Source organism: Panthera leo, chromosome D1, assembly GCF_018350215.1.
Source record: "Panthera leo isolate Ple1 chromosome D1, P.leo_Ple1_pat1.1, whole genome shotgun sequence".
In the NCBI taxonomy this organism is placed as follows: Eukaryota; Metazoa; Chordata; class Mammalia; order Carnivora; family Felidae; genus Panthera; species Panthera leo.
In genome coordinates, this window is record NC_056688.1 from 81279938 (window position 1) to 81299469 (window position 19532).

Sequence of the window (19532 nt, forward strand, 5' to 3'; positions counted from 1 at the left end):
TCCATCCCATGAACCCTGAAATCATGGCCTGAGCCAAAATCAAGAGTCAGATGCTCAACTAACTGAGCCACCCAGGTGCCCCAGGTCTTGCTTTTAAGATTTGTAAGGTAGGTTCATAGCAGTACTGTAACTAGCATGATTTTTTCCTCGCAATGAAAGCAAGATCTGGCCGTGTACTGTAGCAACTACACTGCAAATAGAGGATTTCCAGTCTGGCTGGTGGGAATGGGCTCACTAATAATCCTTTCAGGTGGTTCTTTCCTCAAGAGGTTTCCTCACGGACACGCTCACTGGGCACTGTCTGGGGTGCCCATGTTTACATCCTACGAACTCTTTCCGTGCAGTAATCTGAGGCAGTTGTAATGCTCACCTCACGTGTTTCCTTCCTCCCAAGGATCATTAATGGCTCTTCCTGCCTAGTATCCACTGTCTTGAAATCTGTTGCTTATGTATTTTGTGCATTTTTTGTTGTTTCCAGAATGGGGATAAAATCAATCTCAGTTACTCCATCTTGTTCAAAGTAGAGGTCTCTATACAATGAAGTTTGATGAGGCAGAGTATAAAATCAGAAGTCACTCAATACCCTACTACAAGACCAAACCTAGTAAAATTAGCTTCTGGATAGTTCATTGTGAATACAAGGCATAGGAAAATCTGTTTTGTTTATAGTTTAGTTTATAAAATTATACTTAGTTTTGAATTTGTTTAAGTGTTCCACAAAGATGTCTTGTTTTGGGAAGCATTTTCTCAATACATTTTGCAAAAGCCACATATTAAAGTTATGAGATGTAGAGATACATGTCCTCCTAACCCATGCATTTCAAGGATATATGACAGCCTTAGGGATACCAACAAATCCATATATATTTTACTTCTACTTTTACTTGTACAGAGTTAGTAAAACACACTAGCAGTATCTGAACACTAAAAATAAGAAACACCCCTAATGGCAGAGTGATAAAGCAAAGAAACTGTCAAAGGAAACACTAAATATAGGAGGCGTTTTGTCATTATGCAATATTAGTAGAAAAGAGTGTGTATAGGGACAGGTATGACTAAGAAAGAATTCAGTTAATAACTATTTTAAGGAAGGTGGAAAAGTTACCTTGCAGAGGAGAATATTGTGTTCTGGAACAATGCAAGAAATAAACGCCACCAGGAAGAAATATTTAATATGTATTATATATGTTTCTCTGACTAAGATAAAATGTAAGTACTCGTTTTATACATTAAAAATAAGAATTACTATTCTTTCATTGATGGAAATAATGTTCTTTTTTAGAAATGTTTTATAAACTTACACATCTAGAAGTTATTTGAAGGGAAGTGTCAGAAATAAAGGAACAGATGATTACCAAAAAACAGGCCAGACAATCTAGGATCATCTGGCCACATCTTCTAGAAACTTGCTAATTTCTTGTGGAGTCATTCACCGCTTGTGACAAGTAACAGAAAATTAAATCTGTCATATTTTATTGAAAAGTATGCATGTGTACATGTAATTATTTTAATAATTTAAAGGATGTATTTCATGGAACAAAAATGGTCCCTTCATATGATAAAAATTTTATTTAAGTACATTAACATTTTCTTTGATGATTATTTTCAATTTTAATCCTTAAAAATATGGTAATTAAGAAATTTTTGCAATTAAGTAATTCAGTGATGTTTGCACATTTATTTAAAAGCACCTAACACCACAATGTCGTTTGCATTATGGTAGGATTTTTCGTTTAAGGTGCTATCATTGGATAGAAGAGTTCTGCATTGTTTTCTCATATAATTTTAAAAGTGCCTCAACCCTCGAGGTGAGCCTTGTTCATAATAATTAGTTTCTGGGTTTTTTTAACTTAATAAACTTTTACTCAATACCAAATATGAGCTCAGACCATATATTTATATTGAAGCTACAATAGAAAGAGGACAGAGTATTTTTTCTTTAAGAAACTTCATAGAAAAGTGGGTATGGGATCACATAAGACATTTGTTAAAAAGTAGATTCTTGGGCCCCAAATCCTAAAATTCAGAATCGATTGGTCAAGATAAGTCTTAGAATTCTGCATGTTAACAAGCTCCTTAGTTGATTTCTAGGACCACATTTAACAAAGATATTGCCCTAAATAATAATGGATCAGGAATGGAGAGGAGGTTGGGTGTGGACTACTGATGTTTCCATGTTTGATGCAGCTTGTAATCAGGTGCAGTGGACATAGGCAGTTACACAGATTTTGCCCTGTCTGAGAATAAAGGACTGAAGAAGTGAGAGAGGCATGAACTCTAGCCTAAATTCCAACTCCTTTCTCCTCTTTGCACATAATAGCCTGGTCTGCAAGGTTGAATCTGCCCAAGAAGTGCCTGTTCTCCTTGGCCCACAGGGGCTTTAATGGAGTATCAGTGGCAGTTTCCACATGCTTATGCTCCTCTGAACCCGTCAAACAATTTTAGAGACAGACCCAGCAACTACAGCAGAAGAGGAATAGTCTGTAAGCTTCCAACCTAGTAAGAAATTTACCTCTGAACAATACCCACATTTATTGGTTTCTAGCCACACTCAACTCTCCAAGAGAAATGAGATGTCAAAGATAACGGAGAATTTGTGCTTCAACACAGTTTTGTTTGAGGTTCAGTTTGCTTCTGTCTTTATATATTATTCCTATTCACATCAACGATGTTGAATAAAATGCTTGTCCATAGGTCCCCCTGTGCATAAAGCGGAGCTGTTTTTCTCATAAAATAAGTCATTGCAAACATACACTTGTAGATAAGACAAACTTCCTTTTGCTTTTGGAAAAGTCTATTCTGTTTTGGGAATTTTTTTTGAGATTTCATCTGGAATTTTCTTTTATAGGGCAAGCGACCCTTTCCTATTGAGCAGAATGCCTCTTTCCCCCTTTATTCTCCTGCCAATCATCCGCTGAGCTTGAGCCATCCATGCTATGCTTGACTCTTTCTTCTCCCTGTTCCCTGTTTTCATTCAACAGCTCTTATATCAACACCCTCAGTGCAACCCTTAGCACCTCAAGCTATAACCACAGGCATCAAATTGCTCTTATTGTGTCTGTGGCCCCCCACATCATAATGCATCCCACCTATCTTAGTGGCTAATATCTTAGTGGCTCTCACACAAGGATTTTATACTTTTATACTCCTCCTTAGGATAAGTTCTCAAGTTTTCCATTAACTCCCATTTTAGCTTAATCTCCCATTACATACATGGAATCTGACATTACATGAGGATTACATGTATACCTTGCTGTGCCTAATGGATGTATTTCTAAATCATTCATGTTTAATTTATGGAGTAAAAAAAAAGGTACCTGAAAGATTTGTAAACAAACTTAGAAGAAATAAAATGAAAAACATTTTTAGGGAAAACATTGCATAAACTATAACAAATCATATTCATACCACACAATTATTAAGCATGGCCTTTCATTTGCCACTTTTCTAAAAGGACTGCTCTTTCTGGAGCAGGAGAGAGCCATTATTCCTTAGTGACCTTTAAGTCCCCATGTGTAAAGTCTCTGTTCTAACACTCTAAGAGGCTGTTTCCTGCACTAAGTCTGTTATAAAGGAAAGCAGACAGCTGTTCAGCTGCTTGGCAACAGCAGGTGTCTCCATGGGATGCCTTTGGAAACAGAAACGCTGGATTCCCCCACTGGGTGTAATTTTATGAGCACTGTAGGAGAATTTCTTTATGGCCCCTTTCTCTCCTGTACATAATATATAGTGATGACTCTTGTGAAAACCAACTCACATAACATTTTTAGAACTCCCAAACCTCATCATAGAAGTTCAGGGCCATCCAGGACATCTTGCACCTACCCACAAACCTTCGAAAGGAGCACATGTGTTGTATAATGATATTTTCAGTAGCATTCTATCACAGGAAAACACACCCTACCTTTATCTGTTTTACATATTGTTTTGCAGAGTGTTCCAGATGTTACAATTAAAATACATATCAATATTGTTTTAATGCTCCCACTGACCAGTCTCTAGACTGTAGACTGAGCAAAACAAACGCCATTCTATTCCCACTTCCCTTATAATAATGTTCTTTTGCCCTTATTTGGCCTTTCTCTCCTGTGAGGATAGTATCCCTCTTCTCCCTATAGTTTCTATAGTATTTATATGACTGTCAAATATATATTGCCGTGGCTATACTGTTTTAATATCCCTCACTATAAGTATAGTGAGGGCATTATGCAAATGAAAAGAAGCAAAGGTAAGTTGAATTTGCAATTTATTAAAATCAATCTTTGCAACCATGAATATTGTATTCAGTAATACAATTTTTTGTTCTTTATAAAAATTCAGATAATGTCTGATTCAAAAACACTCGGACTATATCCTAAATCTTAAGTTATATATGAAACTTCTTTAAAAAAAAAAACAACTCATAGCCACTATTGGACCCATGGCACATTCTGAAAGATGTCAGAAAGTAGGGATAGCACTGTGATACTTTCCACTGAAAGTTCTGGCTCATAGGTGGAATTCTTCATTTTGCAACTTCCTCAGTCCTGGACGTTTTGCTGACAGGAAGTGCAGCTAGGTATGCCTCAACTGAAAAGCTAACTTTACCTTGACCATCTATGCCCCACAAATACTTCCTCAGGGTACTAGAGCCACTTCTAAGCAGAAATTGAAGGTGAAGTCCAAAGGGAAGAAAAGGAAAGAAAGAAGAAAAGGGGGGAGGGGAATGCTGATCCCTTACATCTCCCCAAAGAGAAAATCATATGAAACAGTTTCAGGACCCATGAAAGGATCTCATATCTCATATTTACAAATCATAAAATAATGTGATTCCTTTTGGAAAAAAAAATCATAGAATCTAAATGTAGATGGCAATCACTAGATTATTATAATCAATATGTGACTAATATTTTTGCTTTGTTTTCCATTAAGGTGACATATTTGTTTGATAATGGAGGAACGGTCTTCTTTGCTATTTTTATGGCAATATGGGGTAAGTAAGTTCTTCTGTTACTTAATTCCTGTTACTTAACTTCTGAGGCTACTGCTGTGTTTCTTCACACACACATGTGCAGGCACACACATGTCCATTTAACAGTGAGACCTCTTGCTTTGTTTGCCCTCTTCACACATTCAGTGCTTCTTTGGGAATTTAACTATTGATCTAATCCTCTAGTCCCTAAAACCTCAACCTTCCTATACTAAGAAGTGTATTTTTCCTGCCGAAGGTAGGTGGTAATTAAGAACAAACTTTAGCATATGACTGAAAGATGTCATATGAATCCAAATGACACTTATTGTATTTCTGCTTGTAAAAGTGATGCTCAAAAATTTTTGTTTGTGTAATATTTCCATTCATCAATTTTTTAACCTTATACTTTATACACTTAGAGATACAGAATCTATCCCATATATGATCAAGCAATGATACCTAGTACATAATAAATCTTGCTCTTATTTAACATCTTAAAACTGTAAAAATTATGTACAAATATATGCTTTGGCTGACTTTTCCCCCCATGATTCTCATTGAGTCTTTAAAGCACCCAATTAATTGAGGCCTAAAATAAAACAGTTTAGAATTTCCCACTCTTTGAAGAGAAGTGATTCTTTTCCTGGTTAGGGTCAGTTTTCCAACCATGGCCCTGTTGAAGGCAATGTCATTGTCAACTTGGCAACTCAAGGGGCTTACCATGGATGTGCTGATATAGGAAAGCTAAATGTACTAGAGAACAATCTCTCACTCCTATTACTTTAATTTCCCAGGCACAGAAACTCTGTATACTCTTTCTTGTTTTAAGTCAAAATTAAAAATAAATTACTCTTCCATTGTTCCTTGAAGAGAGTGACAATCTTGATGTATGGCATTAGGAGTATAGGGTTAATTAAATTATCAGGCAGGGCAGTCATGGTGAAACTCTTTAGTTTCACCCGATTCCCACAAACGTTTCCTACTAACAACAAAATAGACCAAAATACAAATTAAGGTTACTCAGTAGATGATTCAGCACAGCCAAAAATGGTAAGAAAGGAAACCTTTCAGATTATCGTCTATGTTTCTGCTACTGGTCTCTTGCTTTTATGGTTCTCCTTGGCACAGGCCACATGACAGTGATCTTGCTTCAGCTTTTGGAGGATGGGTTTGTGAAAAGACTAGGATGTAGGCGATCATTTGCCGTCAGAAGCCTTTCCTCTGTTTTATACCGAGGTACGAAGTTGAGGTATGTCATCCATAGGAATGCCGTCACGTGCATTTTCTCGGCCTGCTGGCATAGATGAATCATTCATAGTTGAGTTATAATAACTAGAGTTCCCAAAACTCGCATCATAAGGTTCCGGTGCATTGTCTAATCGCAGAACTAAAAAAGTAACCAAAAAATAATTATTTTATGGTAACAGTCTGGAGAATGCATGCTGAGGCATCTGCCAGACTATAGAAATTGTTCTAGATGAGTAGGTTAAGTACATCTGTTATATGGGCTTTTCAGACACTAGGTTTGAAATTTAAACGAGTGCATATTTTTCAATACACATTTCTTTCCAAGACTAAGAGAACAGTTTAACTTGTAAAATAATTTTGCTGCCAATGGACCAAAAATAAAGGAAATAAAGGAGAAATCACAACAAAAGGAGAGCAATACTTTTCATGAAGAAGTATAGACATATGTCTCATTGATTTTTGAACCTTGTGAATTTAAAGCATTGTCAACATGTTCAGAATTTTTGTTTCTGGTGCAAAAAATAATTTTTAAAAAGTGAAGAGCATTAATTTTAAATCAGAGTCATGATTTTACTAAGTGTCTCAGCATTTTTATGGTTGAGCCAGGGAAGATGGAGACAGAAGAAAACTATCTGTAGAAGCTTATGTTTCTTTATGATAGATCCTAGTTATCATGCACTTGACGATTCTGATTAACGTTATAAGAGATTACTTTTTACTTTTTTAACAAATAGCCAATTATTACTATCTTAATGATCTTGAGTTTATTTTCAAAGAGAACTTGGCATGTACTAGGTACCTTTAAACATTAAAGCAGTGACTAATTTCTAATTAGATTAGTGATCTAATTATTCATTTAGGTAGTCTCATATTCTAGCTATTCTTTAAGCCATCTGTTTACCAACTGGGTTCCTGGTAACCTGGGGGAGCTGTCTTGAAAGAGTAAAACTGGTGATATGATTGAGTTATTCCCCTCTGCCTCAATCACATCTTAAATTGTATCAGTTTGATAGACTGAGCTTTTGCTTCTGATAACAGATAAAGAAAAGATTCTGGTGTTAAGAAAAAAAAAAGTTGGATACCCCTGTTTTTGAAATCCTATCCTTTAATTTGGAAAAGTGCCACTTTTTATTTTATATGGATTGCTGGAAACCCCCAGAATAGAATTAAGTTAAATTTTCAATTAACAGATTTGGTTCTGAAGATGAACAATATGTCAGTCGTGATCTGAACTTATTAAAATCAAAAGACTTTCTCAACAGGATGTACCAGGGGCATTTAACTAGTTTTTTGTTTTTGTTTTTGTTTTTGTTTTTATCATGGCAAGCGTCCCTTATGTAAACCAGAAAACATATTTTTTTCCTGTAGTATTAAAAAAATGAATCAATCACTTGAAGTTATTTCATTTCTATTCTAATTAGTATTATTGCATTAAGAACAAATTCAGTGCTTTATTCTTAGCAGATAAATTTCTTTTCATAGATGCTATGGTTGGTCTTTGCTATCACATGAGTGAAAAATTCCTGAATTACTGTGACTTTATGTACCCAAATATACAACTCTTCATAGATTCTGTTTTAGAGACTTATTAAAATAATTGATTGAGGGCAACTGTATCTGTGTAAACTTTAGAAGAACTCCAAATTAGAATAAGTCATTGTTCAGGCGCACCTGGGTGGCTCAGTCTATTGAGTGTCTGACTCCTGGATTTCCACTTAGGTCATGGGATCAAGCCTTGTATCAGGCTCTTTGCTGAGTGTGGAGCCTGCTTGAGATTCTCTCTCTCTTTCTTTCTCTGTCTCTCTCCTCCTCAGTCCTCCCCACCCACCAACCTCTCTAAAAAATAAATAAATAAAAACAATAAGTCATTGTTCAAATTCCTGCTGCTAAGAGATCCAACATGACAAAGAATGGCTTTGCAGTTATTGCTAACAACACTGGCCATTTTTTCCTTAATAGCATGCCATTATCTTCCAATTTTATAGACATGTTTCAGGTTCTGGGATTTGGTTTATTTAAAAGTAATTGTGATGCAATGAACCACAGTTCCAAATGGTTTCCAAATTCCACCCACAGGTCCATAATTATTTTGGTTATGGTCTTTGAGAAACAGAGAGAGATCATAATAAATCTTTGGTCTGTTTTTGTCATATGAATCTCTGAATCCCTTCTAGGTAAGGTAGTGAACATTATCATCCCCTTTTAATTAAAACCACTGTATGTAGTGAAGTTCTAAAAGTTGTTTTACCTGGTTCGTTTCTGTCATCATAAAGTCGGCGATGGGAAAATGAATCTGTTTTCCTTTTTCCGCACAGCAAGTAGCCAACAAGACTAAGTAATGAAGCACCCAGAATAGCACCTAAAATGGCCCCAAATACTACTCCTGTATTTTTATTCTCTAGAGAACAAAGAAAAAATAATTAACAGATAAAGAAATAGAAAATAAATTTTCAAAGAAGAGAAATATATACATGTGGACTTTATAACAAAGACTGTTAAAACTCTCTCTCTCTCTCTCTCTCTCTCTCTCTCTCTCTCTATATATATATATATATATATATATATATATTTAATTAGATAATGGTGATGTGTGTGTGTATATATTTTATGGAATACTGAGTATTTGGGGTATATTGGCAAATATACCTCCCGATAAAACCACACTTCAAATTTTGAATTACCTTGAAATACTTCTTAGTTTTATAACTGTCTTTCTTTCCTTTATAAACAACAATAGTACTGAAATGCCATGTGTATGCTCCATTAAGATCTGATTTCTCTATGGACTGCCATATTAAGTTTTTAATCAATTCTGAATCTCTAATGAACTTTAATGATGAAATGAACTTTGAGCTTGTTTCTATAATAATTGAAAAATAAAAAGCTAATGGGAATAAGTGGGTAATAGAAAATGAATCCACAAAACCCTAACAGAAAAGGCATTATAAGGAAAAAAGCAGTGTATCCTGATACAGGATATTTCCAGATACAACAAACAGATCATAAGCAAGATGTTTTCAATGTCTTGCATATTGAGAACAGATGTGTAGGTCTGGGGGTTCAAAATTTTACTCAATCATCCCTTTCACCAAGTACCCTATCTTAAACTAAGTTATCAATAAACTATGTAATGCTCCCTGAACTCATATTTAGTATATTGTATTTTCAGTTTTAAAAAAAATTTATTAAGTGGATAAAATTAATTAGTTTTATTTATTAAGGGGTCTTGTAAAGTCTGTAATTCTATATTAAAGCCCACTTATAAAAAAATTACCTATACATTGGAAGCTTTAGAGCAAAATTATTAATAAAATAAAAGTAAAGCAAAGTTAAGTAATTTTCTTTTGATTAAAGAGTAAAGGTAGGCAGCATTCTCAGTATATATATTGAGTGTAGACAGACAAAAGAGAGAGAATATTTATTAAAAATCTTTCTGATGTAATATCAGAGGGGATACGAATAAGAGTATGTGTTAAAATTATAGCTAAAATGAATATATATGTACACAATGTATTAGTTGCAGTGCTATTTTAAAGCCTAGATTTCAGAATTTAAAACTTTTCCTGTAAGCTAACAACTTTCAAGTAGGAATGTGTATGTGTGATTTTTTGTTTACATCATTAATATAATCTAGAAACAAGTTGTATTGGAAATCATTGAATTCATGGGGGAAAAAGTATTGTTTAAAAATTTCAGGAAAATAAACACTTGGTTAGACCTGAAAAAATAAAAGATTATGTATTTTTATTAAATATTAGATAACGTTTTAAAGCTTTACGTTTTAAAGCTTGGCATAATCCCTAAATGAATTATTAAAATGTTCCCATGAAACAATTTTCTTGTGACACTCACAGCTGTATTCAATTTTGATGGTGTTCATTAGGTACCAACTTAAAAATTCAGGAGGATCTTCTTTGGTTGAGTTTATTTACATGTAAAATATATATCAGTGTTCTTTTTTCCTGTGATTGTTCTGTGGTATCAGATAATTTATAAATTCATTTATTTCAATTTTCACATACGTATGTTTTTAAAGTTCAGTTGTATATTATTCCTAAAAGCATGGGAAATTTCAGGTAGCTTTCTAAGATACAGTGAAAACTGTTACCTAGCATCTCAAAACTGTACCACTACCTCAGTCTCTATTCCTTTTCAACCTAACCTCCTTTTAAATTTGTCCCACTGTCTCCTTACATTTCCATACAACAGTGACTAGTGCATGCTGACTTAAGCCCTAAAATCCCTTCACTATTTCCAACAAATATCATGGTCACCCCCTCAAAGTGAGAACCATGTCTGCTATTGCGGACTTCCTGGTTTTTTGTTTGTTTGTTTGTTTTTTTAATATGGCACATTCCTGAGATATAATCTACATGACTTAGTTCGAGATTCAATTTCACACAAAAAGAAAGTTAAATCCATTTATATTTACCTTCTTGGGGGTCTGATGTGTTTGAGAAGAGTTTCGAATTATTGGTAAACTTTAAGGTGGGCTGTAGAGTGGTTGTTTCTCGATAAGGAGTAAACCCTACGAAGCTATCACTGGTTGTGGTGAGCCATTCATCTGTTTCCGTTATCATGGGGGACGCAGACGTGGTGTTTGGTGCTGCAGGAAGGATGCTAATTGAAATGGAACTGTTGTCAGGAGTTTTCATGGTATCACTGGCTGAAGACCAAGTGAACTTTTCTGAAGATAGAGCAGATGTAGCATCGGGAGGTGCCGAGACAGGCTGAGGATTTTCGTCTGCTATAGATGAGTTCTGAGGCAATTTAGAAACAAAGCCTTGGATCGAGGGAGGATTTGTGGGAAGCGTAGGCGTGGATCTTGGATTCCCAGAAAAGTTGTTTGTCGATGAATTGCCAAAGACCTCTGTTGTTCCATGGTTTTTATTTGATGGATCCCAAAGAGAGGAATTACTTGTCTTGGGATTGGAGGTTTCTCTATTTTCTTTATCTGAGCTTAAATTTGCATCACTTTCCAAAGGAACAGATGCATTTTGCATCGCTTTTAAGCCTGCTGCAATGCTTTGTGTTGTGTTTATTTCTGGACCTTCTTCCCCAAGGCTTTCAATTAGTAGTAAACTAAACATTTTTGAAATCAACAGAATTTTGGCTGAGGTCAACATTGTAGCCTTTTTTGGTACTGGTGTAATTAAGGGGAATCTGAAAGAAAAAAAGAACAAGCATCTGAATTATTCAACAAAATAGCAAATTTTTAAAAATGGATCTACATTTTTAAAGTGATGAGGATTGAGACACCTGGGTGGCTCAGTAGGTTAAGCATCATACTCTGGATTTCCGCTGAGATCATGACCTCACAGTTTGTGAATTCGAGCCCTGGGGCTCTGTGCTGATACAGAGCCTGCATCTGATTCTCTTTCTCCCTCTCTCTCTCTCTCTCTCTCTCTCTCTGTCTCAAAAATAAATAAACTTTTTAAAATTTTTAAAAATGTTTTTATTTATTTTTTGAGAGAGACAGAGTGCGAGTGGGGGAGGGGCAGAGAAAGTGCCAGACACAGAATACAAAGCAGGCTCCAGGCTCTGCCCCAGCTGTCAGAACAGAGCCTGTCGAAGGGCCTTGAACTCAAGAATGGTGAGATCGTGACCCGAGCCAAAGTCAGATGCTTCTCCAGCTGAACCACCCAGGTGCCCCCCAAAAATCTTTTTAAGTGATAAGGATCTAGATACGTAACACTAAATTGATAATACCATACTCTTTATTCTTAAAGTTTATTTTGTTTGGATTATGTACTAAAACTAGAGTGAGTTCTATATTCTGTATAATATTTCTTTCTTCTTTCTTCTAAGGAAGTGCCATGCCAAAACTTTGTCAAGCCATACACCACTATTCCACTATTTGAAAGATCATTTAGCTTGGGACAAGTTGAAATATATGTATGAACTATGAACATATACATAGAGTTCATATGTATATGGAATATTATAAATAGATTGCTAAGTAAAGCATTGTAAATATGGGACATGTAGAGCTGGCTGATTTGTTTAACCTATTTAAGAAAATATGTTCTTTATAAAGATGTAACTTGGAATATTTATGATGAAAATGATGTTGCTGATTGTACTGTAAACATACCACTTTCAAGTGAATCAGTCAGAAAATCCACTTGAAAATATTTCACTAGCACCTAATCTGAATTATTTGAATTTGAAATTAACATCCCTTTTTTGACAATACTTTTCACTTCATGATGCCCTTCTTCCTATGAATCCCAAATTAGGGAAATTCAGAAAGACTTTTAGATTTTAGGATATTTTTTCCTTGTATCCCCTTACTGTGTAAATGAAGAATCTGGCTGGGAGCATGTGTGGAAAAATGACGGTGCCAGATAGTAGCAGAGTTGGGGGTTGAAACCCTTGTACAGTTCTCTTATCCAGGCATAATCTTCTGCCTCTGAAGTGTGGAAATGCCATAGTTCACAGATAGCAGGAGATAGGGACAAGGTTTTAAAATTAGATTTATATTAAAATTCTGACTTGCATTATGGATAACCTGTGAAAAATAATCACATAATAAGCATCATCATAATAATCATATTGACCTTGCAATGGTGTTCTGAAGAGTGAAGATTTAAGTACAAGTACCTTAAACAATACCTGACCTAAAGTAAGTAGCTAATAGACATTAACTTCTATTTTTTTATTATTAGAATATAATTTCTGTGTCTTACATTTCAAAGGGTTTGCAATTTCGTCTTACTTGATCCTCACAATGATCCCTGGAGACCAAAATAATTATGCTTGTAATATCTTAATTTTGCACAGGAAGAAACTGAGGTTCAGAGTGGCTAGTAATGAAAACTAGTGAATGGAAGAGTAGCACTGAAATCCAAGACTACTGACTCCAACCTAATTAGATGCTAAAATTTGAAAGATCGTTAATATTAAAATATTCTTTTAAAAACATTAGGCTATTCCTCCTCAAACGATAGAGTCTGAAAACTGATATCCTGCTCTTTGAATTGTATCTTAGAGCTTATTTTTCACTAACAGCATCCAGGGTAGGGAGGTGCAACTGCTATTTTTAAGGTCCAGTATTACCTACCTGCCTTTTTTTTGTTATTTTAAGGCTTATTTATTTATTTGAGAAAGAGTGTGTGTGTGTGTGTGTGTGTGTGTGTGTGTGCGCGTGCGCGCGGGCGCGCGCATGGGGGAGGGGCAGAGAGAAAGGGAGAGAGAGAATCCCAAAAAGGCTCCACTTTGTCAGCACCTAGCTGGACACGGGGCTCGATCTGATGAACCATGAGATCATGACCTTAGCCGAAATCAAGAGTCAGATGCTTAACCAACTGAGCCACCCAGGCTCCCCACCTGCCATTTCTTAAGAGCGCTTCCAGAAATTTTTGTAATTATTTTCAACCTTAATAATTTTTTATTAGGGTTTGAGGAGCCTCAATGTACTCCCTCTGATTTTCTTTTAAGTGCCCTCTCCCTGATTAATAGTACCTTACATAGTGGTACAATTTAAGTATATTTATACTACATCCTGATATATATATTTTTTCAAAAGCTTTTAGTAATTAGTTCATACCTGTGGATTTCTAAGGCTTTACAAATATATGCCATATCTTATGCTTATCACTTAAAAAAATTCTACTTAAAAACCTAGGCAGACAGGCAGACAAGAATATTCATAGGAGCATTATTTATAAATGTCTCCAGCCTAAACATCCATCAGTAACAGATCAGATAGTAAATTGTGAAATATTCATACATGAAAATTAACAAACTAGAGCCATGTACAACAGAGGTGATTATGACAAATGTAATGCAGAGCTCACAATGCCAGTTGTAGTGTGTGATTTCGTGTATGTAAAATTCAAAAACAAGTAAAAACTGTCAAAAGTTTTTAAAAGAATGTTAAAAGTCAGGAATGTGGTTACTTGTGGGAAGGAAAGAGACAGTACTGATTAGGTAGCCATGGAAGGGACTTCTGAATGCTTGTGATACTGTCTCTTAACCTGGTAGGGATTACCTAGGTGTTTATATTTGTGATACTGTTTGTTTATATTTTTCACATTTCTGTGATAGCCAAGAAAATGGGTATAGGTCCTAAAAATGTTAACATAATTGGAAAACATATTACTGTTATGCATTTATTAAGTCAGATGCTTCACATGTTTTCTCATTTAATTCTTACCCAAACCAATCAAACATACAATGAGGAAAGGATTGTCAATCCTGTTTTACACATAATTAAATGGGGCATTAAAAATGTAAGTAATTGTGACCAAGACCACAGAGCTAATGACTGAGAGATAAGGTTAGGACTCAAACCTCAGTATTAAAGCTAGTAATCACTCAACTGCATAAAAGAAGTTACAAAGGAATATAGAAACTGGTTTCAAAAGGATCTAGAATTCAGCTGCTTTTTAGAAAGTTTTTCCCACCAATATATTTTTAGCACCGCTTCTCCAAATTGTATTATTTTACCCAAAGTAGTTTATAATACCATGACTGTAAACACTAGAAAACGAGGGCCTTCTACCTTAAGTACCTCTCAAACACACTAAATACACTTTTATCCCAATTTAAGAAAATGCCAGCAATCGTCTCTATGGTTCTGGGTGAACACCTTTAGCATATAGTTTACAAATTAACAAAACACAAGTTCTTATCCCCAGGACCTTTAGTTTTCACCAACACATTATTAAATGGATGCTCCACCTGGCACATTTAAAATACAATTCAGTTTAGTTTTAGAAATACTTACATGTATCTTTTCAGAAACATCCTTCTGTGAACTCTGCCAGGTTCATAGCAAACATTATAACCTTTCTCATTATCTAATTCCAGTGGTCTGATTTCTTTACGAATTATACTTAGCCACCCATTGTGTCATTACTATACATTTTGACTTGCTTTCCCTACATCTAGGCTTTCTGGTTATTTTTTCATCCTAATGAAGTGGTGGTCAGAGGGGAAAAAACAGCCCTTAGCTGTTCTAATTTTCTCATGTTACATGAGGAATGAGCTTTCACTCCCTTCCCGTAATGAGAATCCACGTATCAAGAGTCAGCAAAGTGAGTTTTGTTGTTCCTGACTCACTTTGTAACATTGAACCACCAAGGGGATCTCTCTACCCTTTACCCAGCTTTTGACTGTAACTTGAAAACCTAAGGTATCAATACCCCAAATGAGCCAAGGCTTCTGTTACTGCCTATAATTTATCTCGAGGGAAAAGAAAGAGAAGAGAGAGACGATGTATGTCGTGAATACTATTTACAGTTTATTCCAGTTATGGGTAAGGCTTTCGCCAGAATCAGTTTATTCCTGTTGTCCCAGCCTGAAGCAGAGGACACTTCACTTCTGCTCCTTGTTTTCCAAGAGAAACAGTTTACACCTCTCACTCAGGTCCCTTCATCTTAAAGGGATAGAAGTAGGCAGGAATAGAAACCATCAGCTCTTCAGAATCCCAGGCCTGGGTTTTTGCTGGAGAAAAGACTAGGAAATGTCGGTTAAGTTCGACCCCATTCTGACTTAAACCAGACACACTGTAAGCAGCAAAATCTAAAGGAGGTGATACAGGCGCTCTGAAGGGCAGTAAAAGGAATCTGTGCTCTTTTTCTTTGCACTTTTTTCTCAGCCTCTCTCCATCTGTAGAGTTTAAATATTTAAACTGTGCTGTGTCCTTGTTATGTGAAGTTATGCTGGATGATGGTTGGTGTGCTCATGTGTGCCCAAGTTCATCTGTCAACCAGGTGCCCTGTGGAGGCAGACAGAGATGGGACGACAGAAAATACAATCGTAGAGCAAGAGCAAATCGGGAGAACCAGGTAGCATCATTCCCCCTCCCGGTCTTTGTCCCTTCTTGCCCCTAGGTGGGAACTCAGGAGAGGAATTTGGAGACTGTATAACACAAGAACTGAGCTAAGACCATTACAAACTTGAAAAACCTCTAAGACTAGAATTATTATACAGGGAAGAGAAAAAGAGAGGAGGATTTCCTTCCACTCTGTGATACTTGAAACACAGATTCTAAACCTGTCTGTATATATTGAACTATTTTTATCGTTTCTGGTAGTTAACAAATTTTAAAATATGCTTTCAGAGAGTATGAGCTTCACTTTTTAAAAAATAATTATGGTACGTGGAGAAAATGAACACAGTTTTCTCCCCTGTTTTTTGGTGTTGGCACTAGAAAGTGGTTTCACATTTGAATTTTGTATGGAGGGCTGCAGAGGTGGTGGGAGAAAATGGCAACCATGTCCATTGAGGGAAACAAATTCACACTGTCTGTGCATAATTTTGCTTCCCCTTAAATGCATAAAGTCATTATTCTGCCCAGTCTTCCTGTTGTAACTGAGTCATACCCATTTTATACCAAGCTTTAAAAATAAGGAGGTACCCTGCGAGGTCCACCTACGCAAGGGAAGAGAAATGCTAGTTACTCTAAACTCAGTCAAAATCCAACTGTTAAAGGACAGTGTTAGTTCAGGTACACGAAGGGGATAATAGAAAACCTGGATTCTGCTGTGAAATAACTAAACAATACTTGGACTGTGCTTCTTCTCTCTCGGTTGCTTTTGCTTGTTTCTTATTATAGATCTCAGGCTACAGATTAAGACAGATGGGTTTTGTTTGTCTTTGTCCTAGGAAATTCAGTCTGACATGCAGCCAATAACCCAGGCAGACCCTGAGTGTTACTCTTGAGTGGCCTTTACAATCTTCAACAGTATTTGCCGTTCCTAAATGAAAGCCACAATAAATGAGGACCTAATGAACTATGCTCCTAGAAATGCCTCTTTTATAAAAGGGTTTTGAGAAGTCTTAGTAGCCAGAACGGAGGATTGTACCTGAGGACCTTAGGGCGTATCATTTACTTTTATTTGATTTAAAAAGAAAAGAAAAACATGACTTTTCCTTTAGGAAAAAAAAAATTCAAGTTTGTGAACATAATTCTAATTAAAAGACGGGTATGCGTAAATCCAGGAAAAATATTTAGGTCACGATCCCAGCTCACGTGAGCATTCTTAGTCATAAACTTCAGTGCTGAAATAAATAATTAGGTGGAAGAGTATCAATCTTAGAAAGAAAGACTGTCTCCAAAAGAAATATTCTGGACCCCAATTCCCAAGCTTGGGGTTTTCAGCCTTCTGTTACATTTCACTGTCTGTAGAAAATGCCTCAGTAGATCAAATAGAAAGGGCTAAGCAGTAAATAAGCATCCCTTTAATTAAAGGAGCCTTTTACACAACCACAAACTGAAAATAATTTTAAGGAACTTTATCCACACCTTCATTCCATAAGATGTGTTCTGAAGCAACTGACTTAACAACGTTTTAGGTATACAGTGACTGCTGGCCGTAAGCACATAGCATGTTAAGTGAAATAGTTTACATACACAACGTTTTGCCATTTTTTTTGATTAATAAAATCCTTGGAAAGATATACAGAAGCCTGTAATTCAAAGATTGTTCTTCAAAACCTGTCTTATTCTAGTACTTTAGCAAGAACCTTAAAGCCAAAATGCATAATTAAAATCTAAGTAATCAGTTTTCATTCTTGCCATTTCCACTTTAGACATGTTGAAACTTTTACTAAGATCTGATTTAAGGAAACTCTCCCTTGTATTCATGTACATTTTAAGTGAGGTTTTTATTTAACTCTCCAGCTGGTTCATCATGTAGCAAATTTGGCAGTAATTGGAAAAACTAAGTCACTTGGTGCAAATGCTCATTTGGAAGGTGATTACTTAACAAAACAACTACCTGTTTTTTCAAGAATCTCCGTAACTACTTGCCAGAGTGGCAAAAGTTGAGCCTGCTTTGATTCTCTTTGGTAAATAAATGAGGGGGGGCGGGGAAGCAAAGGGAAAAAGTAAGGGAGAGAGAGAGAAAGAAAGAGAGACAGAATCCCAGGCAACCCAGCACACCCTTACCTTCAGGTTTTGGAGGTATTTACAAACAGGAACTAAAATATCACAGACAGCTGTCCTGGCTGCAACGCGTCTGCCGAGGATTAGAGAAAGCAGAGGGGTGAAGTATGACAATGTCCCACTGGGCAGGAGGGTGTCAGAAACAAAATTTGGTGGAGCTGGCCCAATCTTGCTTGTGTAATAGAGCACCCAAGAACCTGACTGACCTGCTTCTCAGCTGTCAGCATGAAGATATCACCTCATTCAGGCCTTAAAAAAAAAAAAAAAAAAAAAAAAAGCCCAACCCTCCAGCTTTCATAGGTTGGTCCATTTTGACTTTGAGGCAGGCTGGGTCTCTTGAGCGGTGGCAAACCAGGGGTCATCTGTTTCCTGCCCCAAATGAAAAAAAAAAAAAAAAAAAGGGAGAAAGACTTTGGTAATGTCCCTTGGTGTATCAGGAATTTCTGGCACATGCTGGCTTCCCCCTTTGCAGGTGAAGACACCAAAATGACTCATGGCCCGCACCTGTTGCTTTGTGCAAGTCCTATGATGTTTTCTTAGATCATAAACAAACCTGTCTTTCTCATAGTAGGGTACCAAACACCTGAATGGAGAAAACATGGTGCGAGCAGTAGTGAGGGGCCTCATGTGCAGGGCACCAGTCGGTCACTTAACACAAAGTGAAAGAATGTGTATTGGCATCCTTGAGAAAGCTGTGAAGCATTCGGTTAGAAATAACCACCGGGACTGAAATGGGCTTTCTTGCTGACTTTAGGAGTTTGGGGAGAATGGCCACACAATCCTGAGTAATCCTGAGAGCCTTCACGTTTAAGTAGTTTCCATCCTGTGTTCTCTTTGCTTTTACTCTCAATTTAGGAGCTGAAGAGTTTCAGAAGTGCCCGGGCAATGTTTGATTAAATACGGGAGTTGAATAACAACCTGGCATGCTTCCTTCACTTCCTTCCACGGCTTATGAAAGGGAGCCGAGTGAAACTGTAGTTTCTGGGATATTCTGCACACCAGTATTTGGGGGCCAGCGCCAAGGCCCGTTGAGCTCAGTATGCCTAAGTTTCATGCTTAGTTTCTGTTGTTCAAGGAGATAGGTTTCCAACTGCTGAGAGAGAAAATGAAACTTTAGCTGGAGTACAGGAGCTTCAAATTGAATGCAAAGAATCTACCCAGTTAATTGGCCCGGGAGAGAACAAGGTAACGCTATAGTTTTAAATTTTCTGAAGCCCAAAGGCCCCTTCAGAGTTTCATTAGGAATTAAGCCAACCCCTAAAAAACATTCCCTCAAAAGATATTTAAGCTGTGTCTGCACTGGTATGAAGAAAAGCAAGTTAAATTAAATCAAGCAACTGGTTACTGAGCAATAGCTTAATAGAATTCATTTGGTTATTTTCAGATTAGTCAGTTACTAGGAAAAAATCCAACTGAAAAAATATTTTATGTCTATTG

At 36.4% G+C, this 19532-nt stretch overlaps 2 protein-coding genes across 5 annotated transcripts in view; one reads left to right on the top strand and one right to left on the bottom strand.

Annotated features, from left to right (window-relative positions):
- Positions 1-19532, top strand: part of ANO3 (anoctamin 3) — a 184780-nt gene that overhangs the window by 107572 nt on the left and 57676 nt on the right. For all 4 annotated transcript variants that reach the window (XM_042905626.1, XM_042905628.1, XM_042905629.1 and 1 more), the window contains one exon: positions 4912-4972. In XM_042905626.1, coding sequence (XP_042761560.1) covers positions 4912-4972 — 61 coding nt within the window. The remainder of the gene's footprint in view (positions 1-4911; positions 4973-19532) is intronic.
- MUC15 (mucin 15, cell surface associated) lies at positions 5774-18583 on the bottom strand. The gene is made up of 5 exons (XM_042905630.1): positions 18302-18583; positions 18099-18168; positions 10632-11362; positions 8448-8597; positions 5774-6338 (listed from the first exon to the last, which is right to left on the bottom strand). The coding sequence occupies exons 3-5, from the start codon at positions 11323-11325 to the stop codon at positions 6178-6180; spliced, it is 1005 nt and encodes a 334-aa protein (XP_042761564.1). The 5' UTR covers positions 11326-11362; positions 18099-18168; positions 18302-18583; the 3' UTR covers positions 5774-6177.

Excerpts from the sequence above, each read along its gene's own strand:
- MUC15 (XM_042905630.1), bottom strand. The coding sequence starts at position 11,325 with ATGTTGACCTCAGCCAAAATTCTGTTGATTTCAAAAATGTTTAGTTTA. Across the intron at positions 8,598-10,631 it reads CACATCAGACCCCCAAGAAG|AGAATAAAAATACAGGAGTA; the intron begins GTAAATATAAAT and ends TTTGTTCTCTAG. Across the intron at positions 6,339-8,447 it reads TGATGACAGAAACGAACCAG|TTCTGCGATTAGACAATGCA; the intron begins GTAAAACAACTT and ends TTACTTTTTTAG.